The sequence below is a fragment of the Triticum aestivum genome, chromosome 5B, assembly GCF_018294505.1.
Source record: "Triticum aestivum cultivar Chinese Spring chromosome 5B, IWGSC CS RefSeq v2.1, whole genome shotgun sequence".
Lineage (NCBI taxonomy): Eukaryota > Viridiplantae > Streptophyta > Magnoliopsida > Poales > Poaceae > Triticum > Triticum aestivum.
The window spans coordinates 669,619,090-669,637,002 of record NC_057807.1 but is presented as its reverse complement, the minus strand read 5'-3'; the positions used below and the strand labels follow the sequence as shown (position 1 = coordinate 669,637,002).

The 17,913-nt window shown below is 44.8% G+C and overlaps 1 protein-coding gene across 1 annotated transcript; it reads left to right on the top strand.

Moving 5' to 3' along the window:
- Positions 1–12,694: 12,694 nt before the first annotated feature.
- On the top strand, positions 12,695–17,200 carry LOC123114064 (protein NLP1). Its single transcript, XM_044535430.1, has 4 exons — positions 12,695–12,974; positions 13,088–14,235; positions 14,377–14,427; positions 16,222–17,200. The coding sequence occupies exons 2-4, from the start codon at positions 13,114–13,116 to the stop codon at positions 17,035–17,037; spliced, it is 1,989 nt and encodes a 662-aa protein (XP_044391365.1). The 5' UTR covers positions 12,695–12,974; positions 13,088–13,113; the 3' UTR covers positions 17,038–17,200.
- The last annotated feature ends 713 nt before the right edge of the window (positions 17,201–17,913 follow it).

Genomic DNA, 17,913 nt, shown 5'->3' with positions numbered 1-17,913 from the left:
GTCTAGAGGTGCCCGCTGCCCCCGTATATAAAGGAGCCAAGGGGGAGGGGGTGTCCGTCCTAGGAGGGGCGCGCCAAGGGGAGTCCTACTCCAACCGGGAGTAGGACTCCCTCCTTTCCTCGTTGGACTAGGAGAAGGGGGGAAGGAGGAGGGAGAGAGGAAGGAAAGGGGGCATCGCGCCCCTCTCCTTGTACTATTCGGACTAGGGGGGAGGGGCGCGCGGCCCAGCCCTTGCCTCCTCTCCTCTTCTCCACTAAGGCCCATGTAGGCCCATTAAGTCCCCGGGGGGTTCCGGTAACCTCCCGGTACTCCGGTAAAATCCCGATTTCACCCGGAACACTTCCGACATCCAAATATGGGCTTCCAATATATCAATCTTCATGTCTCGACCATTTCGAGACTCCTCGTCATGTCCGTAATCTCATCCGGGACTCCGAACAAACTTCGGTACATCAAAACTCATAAACTCATAATATAACTGTCATCGAAACCTTAAGCGTGTGGACCCTACGGGTTCGAGAACTATGTAGACATGACCGAGAACCATTTCGGGTCAATAACCAATAGCAGAACCTGGATGCTCATATTGGCTCCTACATATTCTACGAAGATCTTTATCGGTCAAACCACATAACAACATACGTTGTTCCCTTTGTCATCGGTATGTTACTTGCCCGAGATTCGATCGTCGGTGTCCAATACCTAGTTCAATCTCGTTACCAGCAAGTCTCTTTACTCATTACGTAATGCATCATTCCGTAACTAACTCATTATCTACATTGCTTGCAAGGCTTATATTGATGTGCATTACCGAGAGGGCCCAGAGATACCTCTCCGACAATCGGAGGGACAAAACCTAATCTCTAAATACGCCAACTCAACATGTACCTTTGGAGACACCTGTAGAGCTCCTTTATAACCACCCAGTTATGTTGTGACGTTTGGTAGCACACAAAGTGTTCCTCTGGTAAACGGGAGTTGCATAATCTCATAGTTATAGGAACTTGTATAAGTCATGAAGAAAGCAATAGCAACATACTAAATGATCAAGTGCTAAGCTAACGGAATGGGTCAAGTTAATCGCATCATTCTTCTAATGATGCGATCCTGTTAATCAAATGACAACACATGTCTATGGTTAGGAAACATAACCATCTTTGATTAATGAGCTAGTCAAGTAGAGGCATACTAGTGACATTAAGTTTGTCTATGTATTCACACATGTATCATGTTTCCGGTTAATACAATTCTAGCATGAATAATAAACATTTATCATGATACGAGGAAATAAATAATAACTTTATTATTGCCTCTAGGGCATATTTCCTCCAGTCTCCCACTTGCAATGGAGTCAATAATCTAGATTACACAGTAATGATTCTAACACCCATGGAGTCTTGGTGCTGATCATGTTTTGCTCGTGGAAGAGGCTTAGTCAACGGGTCTGCAACATTCAGATCCGTATGTATCTTGCAAATCTCTATGTCTCCCACCTGGACTTGGTCCCGGATGGAATTGAAGCGTCTCTTGATGTGCTTGGTCCTCTTGTGAAATCTGGATTCCTTTGCCAAGGCAATTGCACTAGTATTGTCACAGAAGATCTTCATTAGTCCCGATGCACTAGTTATAACACCTAGATCGGAAATGAACTCTTTCATCCAGACTCCTTCATTTGCTGCTTCCGAAGCAGCTATGTACTCCGCTTCGCATGTAGATCCCGCCAACGACGCTTTGTTTAGAACTGCACCAACTGACAGCTCCACCGTTCAATATAAACACATATCCGGTTTGCGATTTAGAATTGTCCGGATCAGGGTCAAAGCTTGCATCGACGTAACCATTTACGACTAGCTCTTTGTCACCTCCATAAACGAGAAACATATCCTTAGTCCTTTTCAGGCATTTCAGGATATTCTTGACTGTTGTCCAGTGATCCACTCCTAGATTACTTTGTTACCTCCCTGCCAAACTTATTGCTAAGCATACATCAGGTCTGGTACACAGCATTGCATACATGATAGAACCTATGGCTGAAGCATAGGGAACATCTTTCATTTTCTCTCTATCTTCTGCTGTGGTCGGGCATTGAGTCTGACTCAACTTCACACCTTGTAATACAGGCAAGAATCCTTTTTTTGCCTGATCCATTTTGAACTTTTTCAAAACTTTATTAAGGTATGTGCTTTGTGAAAGTCCAATTAAGCGTCTTGATCTATCTCTATAGATCTTGATGCCCAATATGTAAGCAGCTTCATCGAGGTCTTTCATCGAAAAACTTTTATTCAAGTATCCCTTTATGCTATCCAGAAATTCTATATCATTTCCAATTAACAATATGTCATCTACATATAATATCAGAAATGCTACAGAGCTCCCACTCACTTACTTGTAAATACATGCTTCTCCAAAAGTCTGTATAAAACCATATGCTTTGATCACACTATCAAAGCGTTTATTCCAACTCCGAGAGGCTTGCACCTGTCCAAAAATGGATCACTGGAGATTGCACACTTTGTTAGCACCTTTTGGATCGACAAAACCTTACGGTTGCATCATATTCAACTCTTCTTCCAGAAATCCATTCAGGAATGCAGTTTTGACATCCATTTGCCATATTTCATAATCATAAAATGCGGCAATTGCTAACATGATTCGGACAGACTTAAGCATCGCTACGGGTGAGAGAGTCTCATCGTAGTCAACCCCTTGAAATTGTCGAAAACCTTTTGCAATAAGTCGAGCTTTGTAGACAGTTACATTACCATTAGCGTCAGTCTTCTTCTTGAAGATCCATTTATTCTCGATGGCTTGCCGATCATCAGGCAAGTCAACCAAAGTCCATACTTTGTTCTCATACATGGATCCCATCTCAGATTTCATGTCCTCAAGCCATTTTGCGGAATCTGGGCTCATCATCACTTCCTCATAGTTCGTAGGTTCGTCATGGTCAAGTAACATGACTTCCAGAATAGGATTACCATACCACTCTAGTGCGGATCTCACTCTGGTTGACCTACGAGGTTCGGTAGTAACTTGATCTAAAGTTTCATGATTATTATTATTAGCTTCCTCACTGATTGGTGTAGTTGTCACAGGAACCAGTTCTTGTGATGAACTACTTTCCAATAAGGGAGCAGGTATAGTTACCTCATCAAGTTCTACTTTCCTCCCACTCACTTCTTTCGAGAGAAACTCCTTCTCTAGAAAAGATCCGAATTTAGCAACAAAAATGTTGCCCTCGGATCTGTGATAGAAGGTGTACCCAATAGTCTCTTTCGGGTATCCTATGAAGACACATTTCTCCGATTTGGGTTCGAGCTTATCTGGTTGAAGTTTCTTCACATAAGCATCGCAGCACCAAACTTTCAGAAACGATAACTTTGGTTTCTTGCCAAACCACAGTTCATAAGGCGTCGTCTCAATGGATTTTGATGGTGCCCTATTTAATGTGAATGCGGCCGTCTCTAAAGCATGACCCCAAAATGATAGTGGCAAATCAGTAAGAGACATCATAGATCGCACCATATCTAGTAAAGTACGATTACGATGTTCGGACACACCATTTCGTTGTGGTGTTCCGGGTGGCGTGAGTTGCGAAACTATTCTGCATTGCTTCAAATGTAAACCAAACTCGTAACTCAAATATTCTCCTCCACGATCAGATCGTAGAAATTTTATTTTCTTGTTACGATGATTTTCCACTTCACTCTGAAATTCTTTGAACTTTTCAAATGTTTCAGACTTGTGTTTCATCAAGTAGATATACCCATATCTGCTCAAATCATCTGTGAAGGTGAGAAAATAACGATACCCACCGCGAGCCTCAATATTCATTGGACCACATACATCAGTATGTATGATTTCCAACAAATCAGCTGCTCGCTCCATAGTTCCAAAGAATGGCGTTTTTGTCATCTTGCCCATGAGGCACGGTTCGCAAGTACCAAGTGATTCCAGAAGTCCATCAGTGTGGAGTTTCTTCATGCGCTTTACACCAATATGACCCAAACGGAGTGCCACAAATAAGTTGCACTATCATTATCAACTCTACATCTTTTGGTTTCAACATTATGAATATGTGTATCACTACTATCGAGATTTAATAAAAATAGACCACTCTTCAAGGGTGCATGACCATAAAAGATATTACTCATATAAATAGAACAACCATTATTCTCTGATTTAAATGAATAACCGTCTCACGTCAAACAAGATCCAGATATAATGTTCATGCTTAACGCTGGCACCAAATAACAATTATTCAGGTCTAAAACTAATCCCGATGGTAGATGTAGAGGTAGCGTGCCAACCGCGATCACATCGACTTTGGAACAATTTCCCACGCGCATCGTCACCTCATCCTTAGCCAATCTTCGCTTAATCCGTAGTCCCTGTTTCGAGTTGCAAATATTAGCAACAGAACCAATATTAAATACCCAGGTGCTAATGCAAGCATTAGTAAGGTACACATCAATAACATGTATATCACATATACCTTTGTTCACCTTGCCATCCTTCTTATCCGCCAAATACTTGGGGCAGTTCCGCTTCCAGTGTCCAGTCTACTTGCAGTAGAAGCACTCAGTCTCAGGCTTAGGTCCAGATTTGGGTTTCTTCTCTTGAGCAGCAACTTGCTTGCTGTTCTCCTTGAAGTTCCCCTTCTTCTTCCCTTTACCCTTTTTCTTGAAAGGTGGTCTTGTTGACCATCAACACTTGATGCTCCTTCTTGATTTCTACCTCCGCGGCCTTTAGAATTGCGAAGAGCTCGGGAATAGTCTTGTCCATCCCTTGCATATTATAGTTCATCACGAAGCTCTTGTAGCTTGGTGGCAGTGATTGAAGAATTCTGTAAATGACACTATCATCAGGAAGATTAACTCCCAGTTGAATCAAGTGATTATTATACCCAGACATTTTGAGTATATGTTCACTGACAGAACAATTCTCCTCCATCTTATAGCTATAGAACTTATTGGAGACTTCATATCTCTAATCATCTAAGTGATCACGTGATCCAAATCAACTAAACCATGTCCGATCATCACATGAGATGGAGTAGTTTTCAATGGTGAACATCACTATGTTGATCATATCTACTATATGATTCACGTTCGACCTTTCGGTCTTCGTGTTCCAAGGCCATATCTGTATATGCTAGGCTCGTCAAGTTTAACCTGAGTATTCCATGTGTGCAACTGTTTTGCACCCGTTGTATTTGAACGTAGAGCCTATCACACCCGATCATCACGTGGTGTCTCAGCATGAAGAACTTTCGCAACGGTGCATACTCAGGGAGAACACTTCTTGATAATTAGTGAGAGATCATCTTAAAATGCTACCGTCAATCAAAGCAAGATAAGATGCATAAAGGATAAGCATCACATGCAATCAATATAAGTTATATGATATGTCCATCATCATCTTGTGCTTGTGATCTCCATCTCTCAAGCACCTTCGTGATCACCATCGTCACCAGCGTGACACCTTGATCTCCATCGTAGCATCGTTGTCGTTTACGCCATCTATTGCTTCCACAACTATCGCTACCGCTTAGTGATAAAGTAAAGCAATTACAGGGCGTTTGCATTTCATACAATAAAGCGACAACCATATGGCTCCTGCCAGTTGCCGATAACTTCGGTTACAAAACATGATCATCTCATACAATAAAATATAGCATCACGTCTTGACCATGTCACATCACAACATGCCCTGCAAAAACAAGTTAGACGCCCTCTACTTTGTTGTTGCAAATTTTACGTGGCTGCTATGGGCTAAGCAAGAACCGTTCTTACCTACGCATCAAAACCACAACGATAGTTCTTCAAGTTACTGTTGTTTTAACCTTCGCAAGGACCGGGCGTAGCCACACTCGGTTCAACTAAAGTTGGAGAAACTGACACCCGCCAGCCACCTGTGTGCAAAGCACGTCGGTAGAACCAGTCTCGCGTAAGCGTACGCGTAATGTCGGTCCGGGACGCTTCATCCAACAATACCGCCAAACCAAAGTATGACATGCTGGTAAGTAGTATGACTTGTATCGCCCACAACTCACTTGTGTTCTACTCGTGCATATAACATCTACGCATAAAACTTGGCTCTGATGCCACTGTTAGGGAACGTAGTAATTTTCGAAAATTTCCTACGCACACGCAAGATCATGGTGATGCATAGCAACAAGAGGGGAGAGTGTTGTCCACGTACCCTCGTAGACCGAAAGCAGAAGCGTTAGAATAACGCGGTTGATGTAGTCGTACGTCTTCACGGCTCGACCGATCAAGCACCGAAACTACGGCACCTCCGAGTTCTAGCACACGTTCAGCTCGATGACGTCCCCATACTCCGATCCAGCAGAATGTCGGGGAAGAGTTCCGTCAGCACGACGGCGTGGTGACGATCTTGATGTTCTATCGTCGCAGGGCTTCGCCTAAGCTCCGCTACAATATTATCGAGGACTATGGTGGAGGGGGGCACCGCACACGGCTAAGAGATCAAGAGATCAATTGTTGTGTCTAGAGGTGCCCCCCGGCCCCCGTATATAAAGGAGCCAAGGGGGAGGGGGTGGCCGGCCTAGGAGGGGCGCACCAAGGGGAGTCCTACTTCCACCGGGAGTAGGACTCCCTCCTTTCCTTGTTGGACAAGGAGAACGGGGGAGCGAGGAGGGAGAGAGGAAGGAAAGGGGGGCGCCGCCCCCCTCTCCTTGTCCTATTCGGACTAGGGGGAGGGGCGCACGGCCCAGCCCTTGCCTCCTCTCCGCTTATCCACTAAGGCCCATGTAGGCCCATTAAGCCCCTGGGTGGTTCCGGTAACCTCCCGGTACTCCGGTAAAATCCCGATTTCACCCGGAACACTTCCGACATCCAAATATAGGATTCCAATATATCAATCTTCATGTCTCGACCATTTCGAGACTCCTCATCATGTCCGTAATCACATCCGGGACTCCTAACAAACTTTGGTACATCAAAACTCATGAACTCATAATATAACTATCATCGAAACCTTAAGCGTGCGGACCCTACGGGTTCGAGAACTATGTAGACATGACCGAGAACCATTTTGGGTCAATAACCAATAGCGGAACCTGGATGCTCCTATTGGCTCCTACATATTCTACGAAGATCTTTATCGGTCAAACCGCATAACAACATATGTTGTTCCCTTTGTCATCGGTATGTTACTTGCCCGAGATTCGATCGTCGGTATACAATTCCTAGTTCAATCTCGTTACCGGCAAGTCTCTTTACTCGTTACGTAATGCATCATTCTGTAACTAACTCATTAGCTACATTGCTTGCAAGGCTTATATTGATGTGCATTACCGAGAGGGCCCAGAGATACCTCTCCGACAATCGGAGTGACAAAACCTAATCTCGAAATACGCCAACTCAACATGTACCTTTGGAGACACCTGTAGAGCTCCTTTATAATCACCCAGTTATGTTGTGACGTTTGGTAGCACACAAAGTGTTCCTCCGGTAAATGGGAGTTGCATAATCTCATAGTTACAGGAACTTGTATAAGTCATGAAGAAAGCAATAGCAACATACTAAACGATCAAGTGCTAAGCTAACGGAATGGGTCAAGTCAATCACACCATTCTTCTAATGATATGATCCCGTTAATCAAATGACAACACATGTCTATGGTTAGGAAATATAACATCTTTGATTAATAAGCTAGTCAAGTAGAGGCATACTAGTGACATTAAGTTTATCTATGTATTCACACATGTATCACGTTTCCGGTTAATACAATTCTAGCATGAATAATAAACATTTATCATGATATGAGGAACTAAATAATAACTTTATTATTGCCTCTAGGGCATATTTCCTTCACGGGAGTTGCTTGAAACGTCCGCTGAGTCCATATGCCTGCTATAACTCGGGCTCCGGCTTGGACGAGGGGTTGAATGAATCATGTCCTGCTATATGAGTACACCTCCTGTTGTGCTAAAGTCGTCTGAAGAAGTTCTCTGACCCTGCGGGTTTCAACAGCCGTCGGAGAATCGCCCTCAACCGGGAGAGCCGCCAGTCGTGCCGCCGCAGCGATCATGTTCTCCAACGGGTTAGAATAATGACCCGGTGGTGTTGTTACATATTGAGGTGGAGCGGTATTCATACGGGGAGGCCCCATCACCTGTGGTTGAACCGGCGTTCCAACCCCGGGTGCCGCAACCCGGTCTATCTCCGGCGGGTTACTGGGCCCTACACCAGGTGTATTGAAGAGTTTTCAAGGATCATAAACTGGAGGGAGCCAAGACTGAGTCTTCTGGTATCTTCTCCTCATGACCTCATTGGACGCGTTCTGATCCATCGTGAGACGGAAAGTCTACGCCTGAATTTGCTGAGCCTGAGCGTCCAGAGCCGCCCGCTCTACGGTCATCCTGACATCTTTTGCTGCCAGATCTTCCTTAGCCTGCACTATATCTAGTTTAACTGCGCCACTTCCGCATCATGTTGAGCTTGATCCGCCCGGTTGACCGTGGCGGTTAACAGAGCGGTCATCTTATCCGTGAGATCTATCAACACCTGAGCCGGCGAGTGCACAGGGCCTCCTGCCCCGGCTGCTGCTGACCCAGAGGTTATTGATGCCGCAGTTGTGGAGTCTTGATTAGGTTGCGCGCCAGCCATGAAGATCCCAACCCTGCTCGGCGGCTCGAGGAGATCCGGAATACTGCTGCCATCGGAACAGCCCCCAAGCCCGCCGTCTTGCAGTTGATACAACGAATCCGTCTCGCCTGTGGATGACTCTCCATCAGAATAGATGCCCGCCTCACCGCCAGATGCAGATCCTTCCGAAAGTCCTCCGTGGATGCATCCTACGAAGGCACGCTTCACGGTAGGCAGAGCCGGGCGGGTCTCGCATGCTGAGCCGTCTCGACGAGGTCGGTGCAGTTGTCCGACTCAGGGCCCGGCTCACCGATCTTGCCGATGAATACGTGGATTCCGCCGAAGGGGACCCGGTGCTCGTACTCAATTGAGCCGGTGTCGGGGCCCCAGCCTGCATCGTTGATGTAGAGCTTGCCGCGACGACTCTTGGTCATCCGTCCCACAGCGTATCCCTTGAGCCCTTCGAAGATGCCCTTCAAGAACTCAAATCCACTATGCGCTAGCCCCATGGTGGGCGCCAACTTTCATGGAATTGTCACGTCAGATGTCCTAGTGAAAGGACTTAGTCGTGGAGCAATCGCAACTAGGAAGCTTAAAGGGGTTAATCGGGACAAAGGACACGGGGTTTATACTGGTTCGGCCCCTTATGATGAAGGTAAAAGCCTACGATCCAGTTTTGAGTGGGATTGCTTATGACTCGATTACTAGGGAGCGGAATCGCTTGACCTAGCTCTCGATCTGATATTATTTTCCCTGAACTGCCACCGGGTCGTCCCTTTATATACAAAGGTTGACGCCCAGTGGCTCACAAAGTCCCGGACGGCTCATAAACAGTGTCCGGCCCGGTCTCTAACTATTCTTGCCTTACAATACAAGTCATGCACATATGGCGGTTTATCTCTACGGGCCCTATGTCGCCTCTGGGCTTTTGGGCCCTTACCTGAACTGCCATCTTCAACCTTGGTTTTGGGCTTCAAGAGTACTTGTAGGTATAACCCGGCCCCTCTTGGGCGGGTCATACTAATAGTTATACCCCCAACAGAACCAGTTGGCTTGGTGAAGATAATGATTTGGTAGACCAGTTCCAACTGCTGTGACAGTTGTATGTCTGGTTGGAGCGGCTGAGTATTTAAACTCGAGTACACACAGTCCCGGACACACAGTCCTCACCGTATTCTCCTTGAGCTAAAGTCACACAGACCTCGCTCAATCACTCGTGGTAAGTCTTCACAGATGACTTCCGAACCTTCACAGACTTGGTCACTCGGCGATCCATAATTCCTCTTGGATGCTCAGACCATGATGCCTAACCGTCTGGAGGATACAAGGTCCTGAAAGGTAAGAAGCATCGGTTCCACACAGGAACAATCTCTTCAATGATGCTCAATCACTTTGGGTTTGTAGGTGTTTCGATTTGGGATTTGGGCTTTCCTCACTTGATGATTTTTGCTCAAAGTCCTCGGAGGATGGGATGCTCTCAAATGACAAGTGTCAGTTTCTCGTGGAGCAGCCAACCAACTAGTGCTTGAAGGGGGCGGCTATTTATAGCCTAGGAAGCAGCCCGACATGATAAGACATAAATGTCCTTCAATGATATGACCGTTAGGTGGTGGGATATTTTTGGACAGCTGGCGCAAAGCACAGCAGCTGTCGGATTTGAGGTATCAAATTCCTCAGGGTTATAATGTTCCTCACTGTGTAGGCAATCCGCACTGGCGAATCCCTAACTCCTCAGTCAAAAAACATTCCTCAGAGATCAGAAGATCTGCGTCTTTGTCACTGAAGAAATTGACTGAACTGATATGAGATTTCCAATGGCTTCACTCGAAAGGATTGGGTAGGTGTAGGATTTTGAGATGAGCATCACTTGGAAATCAGTTTCCTTAGTATTACCTCAACCCCCTTTAACAGTATGGTGTTTCCTATGACTCAAGAAAGAGAAAATGAAACTACGAAAACAAAAATCTTCACGCTTCATAATCCTCGCATGAATATCCAAGTCTTTAAGGTCACACCAATTTCTTCACTTTCAAAATCTTCAGGAGAACCAAAGTCTTCAGCTGAAGACATACATTTTTAGGGGTCGACTTTCACTCTAAATATTAAACTCCTCATCGACTTATAGAGCATGTGTACACTCACAAACATATTAGTCCCTTAACCTATAAGTCTTCAATACACTAAAATCACTAAGGCGCACCATATGCACTTACACTTAGTCTGTGACGTGTGATGTTCTCTAATGGCACTGAATACTGTATAATTTAAGATATAAATCATTAAATTTCTTTTACTCATACATCTGACAACCAGAATGTGTCATGATAATGTAAGTATGCAACATTGTATTGACATATAATCTGTCATTACAATTTTTTTGGAACCATAAGCATATCCATAGAAAAGGTCACAGTACATCACTTTCATTTATATCGGACGTGCACAACGAATTATCTGGTTACAATTCTGTAGATTTTCCTGCTACCCTTTGGTTTGTTTCCAATTTCGGTGACAAGTAATTCGGGATGGATGGAGTATTTGATATGGTAGTGAGAGAGGCTCTTTTCATCCGATCAATCAGTGATAGATCAAATAGCTTATTTCGCATTGTCATACACAATGTGGTATAATTAGAACAATCCGTGTTTATTTTATCCCTTTCTCAGTTATATTTATTTTAGAATTAATTTTGACATTGCTTAATAGGACTATGATTTCTTATCTTTTTGTTAGATGATGCGTATTTCTAATTGCAATGCAGAGGCTCCACAATCAGCACGCATGCCAGCTTTTCGAGTGAGCCCGAGTCCATTATCTTGCCCTGTGGCAAAGAAATATATTTCAAGTTTCTTGGGTGCGTTTGTTAGCTGCTAAGGTGGATTTAATCAGGCAGCTTATTGATCTCAAGAACTCTTCAATCTCATATGGCCGTCTCCCTTTCCAGCCGACGTAAAAAGAAAAATTCCATGATGATCCCAACATTTAGAGTCACTTCTAATCTATGGGAGCTCAATTCTATTTTTTTAACAAGCATGTGAGTTTGGATGCAGTCTTCAGATGAATCAAGCCTAAGATCCATAGGTGCCGTGGGCTAATTAGCTATTGAGTTGCAAAGATGCAAAGTATTTTGTACCCTCCATTTGGAAATTCTTGTCGCAGAAATGGACAAAGATGGATGTATCTAGAACTAAAATATATCTAAATACATCCATTTCTCCGACAATAATTCCGGATGGAGGGAGTATGTTTCATGAAAGAATATTAACGCAAACAACTAATTTGTGACAATTATTGTATCATTTGGATCCTATAAATGGCATCTATATCATGTTCCTCTGGTTTATATCAATAGGAAAGCTACGCTTGATAATGCACTCCATATTGGCTTAACGAGTGAATGCTTCGTTGTTGTCTCGTGAGGACTATGTGATGCGTGATGAGGAAGAAGCGAAACGAGCAATGGGATGGTGGCAGGCACATCGCCCTTGGGTATAAGGCGGAGGTGCTTACTATAAAGATTGAAAAAGAGTGATGGAGGGGGAGAGAGAGGAGAGATTGAGGTAGGGAGGAAGGGGGAGAGCGATCTTGCATGTACACGTCGATAGGATAACTACGTTCTGAAATATTAATGAGATTTGGTGGTAAGTCACCATAAGTTTGTTTCCAATTTGTCAGGCACCATAACTTTCATGTCGAATATGTTGCAGAAATATTCTTTGATAAATATGCTTTTATCTCTTGATATTTTAGTATGATTGTAATTTTTTTCATTCGCGTATCATTCCAAGAAACACTTTTATTTGGGGGAAGAATGAAGGGAAGAAAAGGAGAGCACTTAAAGATTAAAAAAAGAAGTCGCCAAGACAGCTCGTTGCAACACATGAGCGTTCTACTAGTTGATGTAGATTTGGCGGTGGTTACCCCCGTGGGAGAGCAGCGAAAGACTTCCAATAAAATACGCCGTAGTGGCCCCATAATTAAGCTGTGTTTAAACAACACAAAAACAGAACCCGAAACCTCTCACCTAAAGTCAAACCATGCCAGGACAAGCATATACCCCCCGAGTAATCAATTTTACCTCCATTCGTATGCAAGTAGCAGCATTTTTCTTTAAGGACGCGTATGTGACTTGCTTGTCCCTCCACTTAAGATATGGAAGGAAATCGGGTTCAACCCTAAGAACCCGAATTACGAGCTCATATATGTAGAGCGCGTCCTCACCAGTAACCACCACGAACCTACAGAGGAGCTGATCTACTTCTCCGGCTGTCACTGACCCACTCCAAGCCGAATTCAGCAGACATCGTACCTGGAGAATCCTTTTCGTGGAAAAAAGCTACGAATGCTAGTAATTGTGAGGTACTCCTTCCCATTCCTTGTGCAGAATTTGATCCGTTCTCTCCTCCAAAGATCGTTATTTGTGTTGTGCTCGAGTGTTCTCTATTTCTAACACTGCAAAATTGCCTCATCAGATTCTCAAGGAAACTTCTTCGCCTGAATGGAGGAGGGAGGCTTCCAGTTCCAGCCCGGCATCTCTGTGACTGTGAGGTTCATGGCGTCGCCGGAGAGCCCAGACATCGACTGGGACGGCCTGGACCAGCTGCTTCTCCGCGGGGACATCTCGTGCCCTGAATTGGCGATCGATGCGTCAAGCTCCCCCAACTTCTTTGCTTCTCCTTCCACAGTTCCCTCAGACGCCACAAACACCTTGTTGAGTCAACCAAACACTTGCTCGAGTCAACCCGGTGCCGGTGTGGCCGCACACACCATGCCGTCCAAAGGTGCGATGGTTGGTTTGGATTCAGATCTTCTGGAGCAGCTGCTTCCTCCCGGCCACAACCCCTGGCCTGAATTGGCGGCTAACTATTCAATCTCATCCAGTTCCTTTGCTTCTCCCTCCACCTTCCTCTTAGATGCCACAACCAAATGGGGGACGCCTGCAGGTACAAACACTTGCTTGATCCAGCCCAGCTGTATCCCCGTGCCGCGCGCCACCTTGTCCCAAGGTGCGGCCGTCGACTTGGAGCAGCCGCTCTCTCTATCCGGCGACAACCCCTGGCTTGAAGTGGCCCCCAACACTTCAAGATCTCCCAACTTCTTCGCTACTCCCTCCATCTTCCCCTCGAATGCCAAATCCACCACGGCCTCCGTCCGGGAACGGCTTACGCAAGCACTATTCTACATTGCGGAGTTGCAAAGAGACAAACATGTGCTTGTCCAGGTATGGGTGCCGGTCAAGAGTTCTGACGGTCAGTTGGTGCTGACGACGAGCGGGCAGCCATTCACCCTCGACAGGAGCTCGGAGAGGCTCGTCCACTTCAGGAACGTATCGACGCGTTTCCAGTTCTCTGCAGATGTTGCGTCGGAGGGCTCACCTGTGGGGCTCCCAGGGAGGGTCTTCATCGGCAAGCTCCCCGAGTGGTCTCCAGACATTCGGTACTTCACCAGCTATGAGTATCCTATGGTGAATCATGCGCAATATTTGGACGTCCATGGGACGATGGGGCTGCCGGTGTTCGAGAAGGGGAACTCCTCGTGCTTGGGTGTCATTGAGTTGATCATGACCAGGCAGAAGCTCAATTTCACCTCCGAGATCAATTACATCTGCAGTGCTCTCCAGGTAACCATACGTCCATACCTCGTTTGATTGGCCCGTACAACCTAGTAGAACTCACAAGCAGAAACCATTGAGTAAGTGTCATTCATTCAATACAACTTTTACTAAATTTCATTATTTCTTTATTGGCAATGCTCCTTGCAGGCAGTTAACCTGAGGTCCACTGAAGTTTCAAGCATTCCACACACAACAAAGGTAAGAAGCAAAAGAAATTTCAAACTAGCTAGAACCGAAGCTTTCATTACTCACTAGATCCATATTAATTAATATGGATCAAAAGTTTAAATTAAACATATGAGTGCATCTTACTGTACCATGTCTATATTAGGGAAGCGTGCCACAACTTTAGTGTTGGTTTCACTGGAACTGAATAATTTAGAGCATCTATAGCCGGACATGATAAATCCGGTTCCTTATAGGTCAGCGGACGCGTCCGGGCGCACCCCCGGACGCAGCCGGTCCGCCTCTCATATGTAGTACCTGGCAGCCACATACCTCAAATCTGAACTCTTTGATACATGCATATCCATGAATGTTCATCATAAACATCAATGTCGCAAGTAAATAACAAATGTTGATAGCGAAAATATACATAAAATTAATTTTAAGTGTCCTACTCAAACATAGCTCTTAAGTTTTCATTGTGGGTCCACATGTGCTTCACAAGATCACTGAGTAGCTGTGCGTGCACCTGATGATCTCGATTCTGATGCATCTGCAGAAAGTTCATAAGTTCATTGCATCTTCATTTTCTGGGATTTGGACTTGTTTTCCAGGCGCTTCGAAATCTTTGGTTTGGTCTGCTCCATCACCCTCGTCCTCGACAATCATATTGTGCAAAATAACATAACATGTCATCAACTGCCACAAAGTTTTTGATTCTCACATCATTGCAGCTTCTCGAACAATTCTCCAACGAGTTTGAAGCACTTTGAATGCCCTCTCCACATCCTTCTTAGATACTTCCTGATGCAAAGTGGCTTTGTTTGTTGCCTTATGATTCGGATATGGTCTTCACAAACGTCACCCATTGAGGATAAATACCGTCGGCAAAATAGTAACCCATGTTGTAGTCGCGGCCGTTGACAGTGTAGTTAAACGGTGAGGTCCGGGCCGGCAAGGATGTCCGCGGCGAGGAGCACGGAAGAGAGGACTGCAGTGTTGGTGTTAGCGGCGCGGAGGCTCTGAACGGCACCAGAGCAAGGTTGGCGGCGAAGCTACAAGAAGGCCAACGCGGAGGAGGAAGAAGAGAGGAGAGGAGCAGTTGGAATCGATCGGTCGGGAGGTGAATTTGGTGTAATTTGTGATGGGTTCGGGCTGTCGGGCCCGACATGATGGACGCGCTCAGGCCTTCCCATATCCGCTCTACATTTGAGCTAGATATGTAGGGTGTCGGTCAGCTTGAGTGTTTGAGGCAAGTTTGAGGCGCCCGACTATAGATCCTCTTACAACTTGTATCCCTAGCACGAAGCAATATTATGGTTGGAAATGAGCTCTACACCGAACTTTGTCGTAAGGCAGTTTGACTTATTTCCGTCTTCTTTATTCTCCATCCGTTCCGAAATATTTGTCTTTCTAGAGATTTCAACAAGTGACTACATATGGAGCAAAATGAGTGAATCTACACTCTAAAATATGTCTATATACATCCGTATGTGGTAGTCCATTTAAAATCTCTAAAAAGACAAATATTTAGGAACGGAGGGAGTAGTTTAGACTAATTTCGTGAGAGCTGTTTTACCGTGTCAAGAATATTAGTAATGCATTCTTCAGAATCAATTTTCTTTTTAGTTCTCAGCCAATTTTAGGGGGTCTGCTAGAGTTGCTTTAATCCTCAGCATCAAAAATTTTTATTGCTAATGTATAACCACCCCGCTGTCTTTCATTGTCCTCTGTGCCACAGATCTGATGTGACACGTATATAATAACAGCAGAAAATGGTACTTATATTTTCTCATTATGTGTCTGCTCTTGTTGATCATCATGCAGTTCAATAGTGCCTCATACAAAGACGCTCTACCGGAGATATTGGAAGTCTTAAGGGCCGCCTGCGTCACCCACAATCTACCATTAGCACAAACATGGGCCACCTGTGCTCAACAATGGAAACGGGCCAGTCGCCACTCAGATGAGAACTACCAGCACTGCATCTCTACCATTGACGCAGCTTGCTACGTGAACGACCCTCAGATGCAGAATTTCCATGATTCCTGCTCCGATCACCACCTTCTGCGCAAGCAAGGGGTTGCAGGGAAAGCCTTCACCACAAACCAGCCGTGCTTCCTACCAGACATTGGATCTTCAGCTAAACTGGATTACCCATTATCTCACCATGCTAAGATCTTCAATTTAAAAGGTGCAGTGGCGATCCGGTTAAGATGCACACGCACTGGGACGGCGGACTTCGTGCTGGAGTTCTTCCTGCCGACGGACTGTGGAGCACTCGAGGAGCAGAAGGCAGTGTTGGACTCCTTGTCGGGAACCATGCAAAATGTTTGCCGAACACTACGCACGGTTACAGACAAGGAGGTGGAGGACGACACGGTGAAGCCCAACTCGTTTGATCTTCAGAAGAACAAGAAGGCGAATAAAAGAAAACCGATGGCACCAAGATCAACCGTGTGGAAAAGCTTTACAAAGGTCATGGTTGGAGATACTGTCAAGGCTAAGTGCGACTACTGTGGTGAAAACTATTGCTGTGAATCAAAAAACGGTACATCCTCATTGATATCTCACTTGAAAAGGTGCAAAATTAATCCCAATAAGCAAAGTACTAGTACTTTGCATATGCAAACAGAGGGGTAGTAGTTACTGAAGCAGAGAATAACTTCAACTCATGTGTTGTCTTATGATCTTTTGAATTGATGTTAATTCTACCATGAGCATTGGTATGTGTGGTGTCGGATGTTATGACATGTTGGATAGCTGCTTTTTTTTCAAGAGAATAATGTATATATGGTTATGATTCGGTGAACACTTTGTCAATCTTATTTTCATTTTGCATTGCCGAAATAGATAGGCATGTATTTTGGTTTTTTCGAAGCCTGATGGCCTGTCTTCCATGGCTGCTACTTGCATAGAGAAACTGTCAAGATCCTACCGAGGTTTCTCATTTGCCTCATGAAAAGTCAAATTCCTTAATCCTGTTTGAATCACCATATATATAATCTTGTACTACCTCTGTACCAAAATATAAACTGCATCAATATGGAGTACGTACGAAGTGTTCACGGGACAGAGTTCACCGTCATATATGTGTCTACGTTCATATCCTTAAACCGGTCATTAAATTCCCATTACATTCCAACTAATTTTCTCCCAACCGCACATAGATGATTAGCACATAGATGATTGGCAATCTAATTTTCTCCCAACCGGTCCTTAGTCTTTGCACCAACCAAGCAATGACATGTGTGAGCAAACATTCGATGAATAACAACCAGCAAAGAAAAAAAAAACAACGAAAAATAAAAGTTTCAACCACGATAACATTCCTGAAAACAAAATATTGCCACGGCTCAGGTCAAACAAATCACCAGTTGTTGCTTGGATTAAGCACCAGCCAGCCAGCACGCGGGTTGACCCTGCAACCTCCGACGCAGTCTGACCACCGTCGAAATCATTGCTCCATAATTTCCCATCATCCATGTGAAGGATCCATCTCCTCTGTTCCACCATGGA

Excerpts from the sequence above, each read along its gene's own strand:
- LOC123114064 (XM_044535430.1), top strand. The coding sequence starts at position 13,114 with ATGGAGGAGGGAGGCTTCCAGTTCCAGCCCGGCATCTCTGTGACTGTG. Across the intron at positions 14,236-14,376 it reads ACATCTGCAGTGCTCTCCAG|GCAGTTAACCTGAGGTCCAC; the intron begins GTAACCATACGT and ends TGCTCCTTGCAG. Across the intron at positions 14,428-16,221 it reads GCATTCCACACACAACAAAG|TTCAATAGTGCCTCATACAA; the intron begins GTAAGAAGCAAA and ends ATCATCATGCAG.